At 50.4% G+C, this 1,406-nt stretch overlaps 1 protein-coding gene across 1 annotated transcript in view; it reads left to right on the forward strand.

Moving 5' to 3' along the window:
- Positions 1 to 346: 346 nt before the first annotated feature.
- The window catches only part of LOC141004303 (leucine-rich repeat-containing protein 7-like), a 23,546-nt gene continuing 22,486 nt past the window's right edge, over positions 347 to 1,406 (forward strand). The window contains exon 1 of the mRNA XM_073475733.1: positions 347 to 1,324. Coding sequence (XP_073331834.1) covers positions 347 to 1,324 — 978 coding nt within the window. The remainder of the gene's footprint in view (positions 1,325 to 1,406) is intronic.

The raw sequence follows: 1,406 nt of genomic DNA on the forward strand, positions 1-1,406 counted from the left end.
GACTAAAGGAGGATGCTTCACTTTGCTGGACTTCAAATCCATGAGGGCGAAGAAATGGAAACAAAGAAGGGATTGTATATTAATATTCTGATATTCCAGTGATCTTAACTCACCGAGGCACACTGGTACACTGCAGAGAGAGAGAGAGGAAAGGAAGGAATACCAACTTCTTACTGGACATAGAGCGGGATTGGTTGCTCTGGAGAGGCATGACCTACATTATTTGGACACAAGTGATTCTGAGGAGCTACTCTCTTTTGTCATCTCGGTAAAGAAGACGATCTGGTGAGACTGACACAAAAGATAAACAAGATCTCTTTGTGACTTTTTCTATATCTCGGTAGCTATGACCACTTATTTCCACAGCCATGAGTTCTGTTGTAGCCCCAAGAAGCCCAGCAGTGGCGCCACCAAGAGCAAATCTGGCAAAGGGAAAGCCAAGTCAGGGAAGGGCCACTCGCACTCGAAGCACAACCAGAATTTACTGCAAATACAGACGCCGAATCACCAGCTGCAACCTTCACCACTGCACTCACCAAAGCACCATCCCCATTCGCCGCAACATGGCTGCCATTCGCCGAAACATCTGCTCCTTTCTCCCTCTCCTAGCTACTACCACATAGCACCATCCTCTCCAAGTCATCAGCTGGCTCCACCATCGCCAACTTGCCAGCTGGCTCCACTATCGCCTAATCGCCTACTGCACTCGCCAAGTCACCACCAGCTTCACCTATCACCAAGTCACCACCAGCTTCACCTATCACCAAGTCATCATCAGCTTCACCTATCACCGAGTCATCATCAGCTTCATGTCTCACCAAGTCATCATCAGCTGCAGCATCATTGTCAAAACCAGCAACAGTACCATCCGCCGCCATCGCCAGGTCACCTGCTTCCCTCACAATCAACGCATCAGATCTACCACCACCAACAGCAGCAGCAGCAGGTGCAGCTCCATTCACCGAGTCATCTCTCGTTGTTCCAGCAGTATCAACACCACCCCCACTACACTCCTCCTCTTCCTCACGCCTCCCAGTCGCTGTCTATCCACCCCTTTCATTCACCACAGCTCCCCCTGTGCTCAGCATTGGGTGGATATGGGTGGAGCACGCTGCCAACCAACCTGGCCACTAGGGGCTCCAGAGGAAAGTTTCCCAACCTGAGGGACAGCGTGAAGAAGAGCCCTACAAAGAGCAAAGCCAAGGGCAAGGCTGGGAGCCGGCCGTGGCCTAATGACACGTATATCTGGACCGCACATTCAATGGAGGCGCCTACACACACACCGCCCATACACCACTTTCCGCAAATAAAGGCCCATGTGCAGGTAGGTTGGATGGGTGGATACATGCAGTAGATGGTAGTATATAAGGTAATATTAGGCTGAAAATTACACTTAAAAATGTAAT

This window comes from Pagrus major, chromosome 11 (genome assembly GCF_040436345.1).
Source record: "Pagrus major chromosome 11, Pma_NU_1.0".
Classification (NCBI taxonomy): Eukaryota; Metazoa; Chordata; class Actinopteri; order Spariformes; family Sparidae; genus Pagrus; species Pagrus major.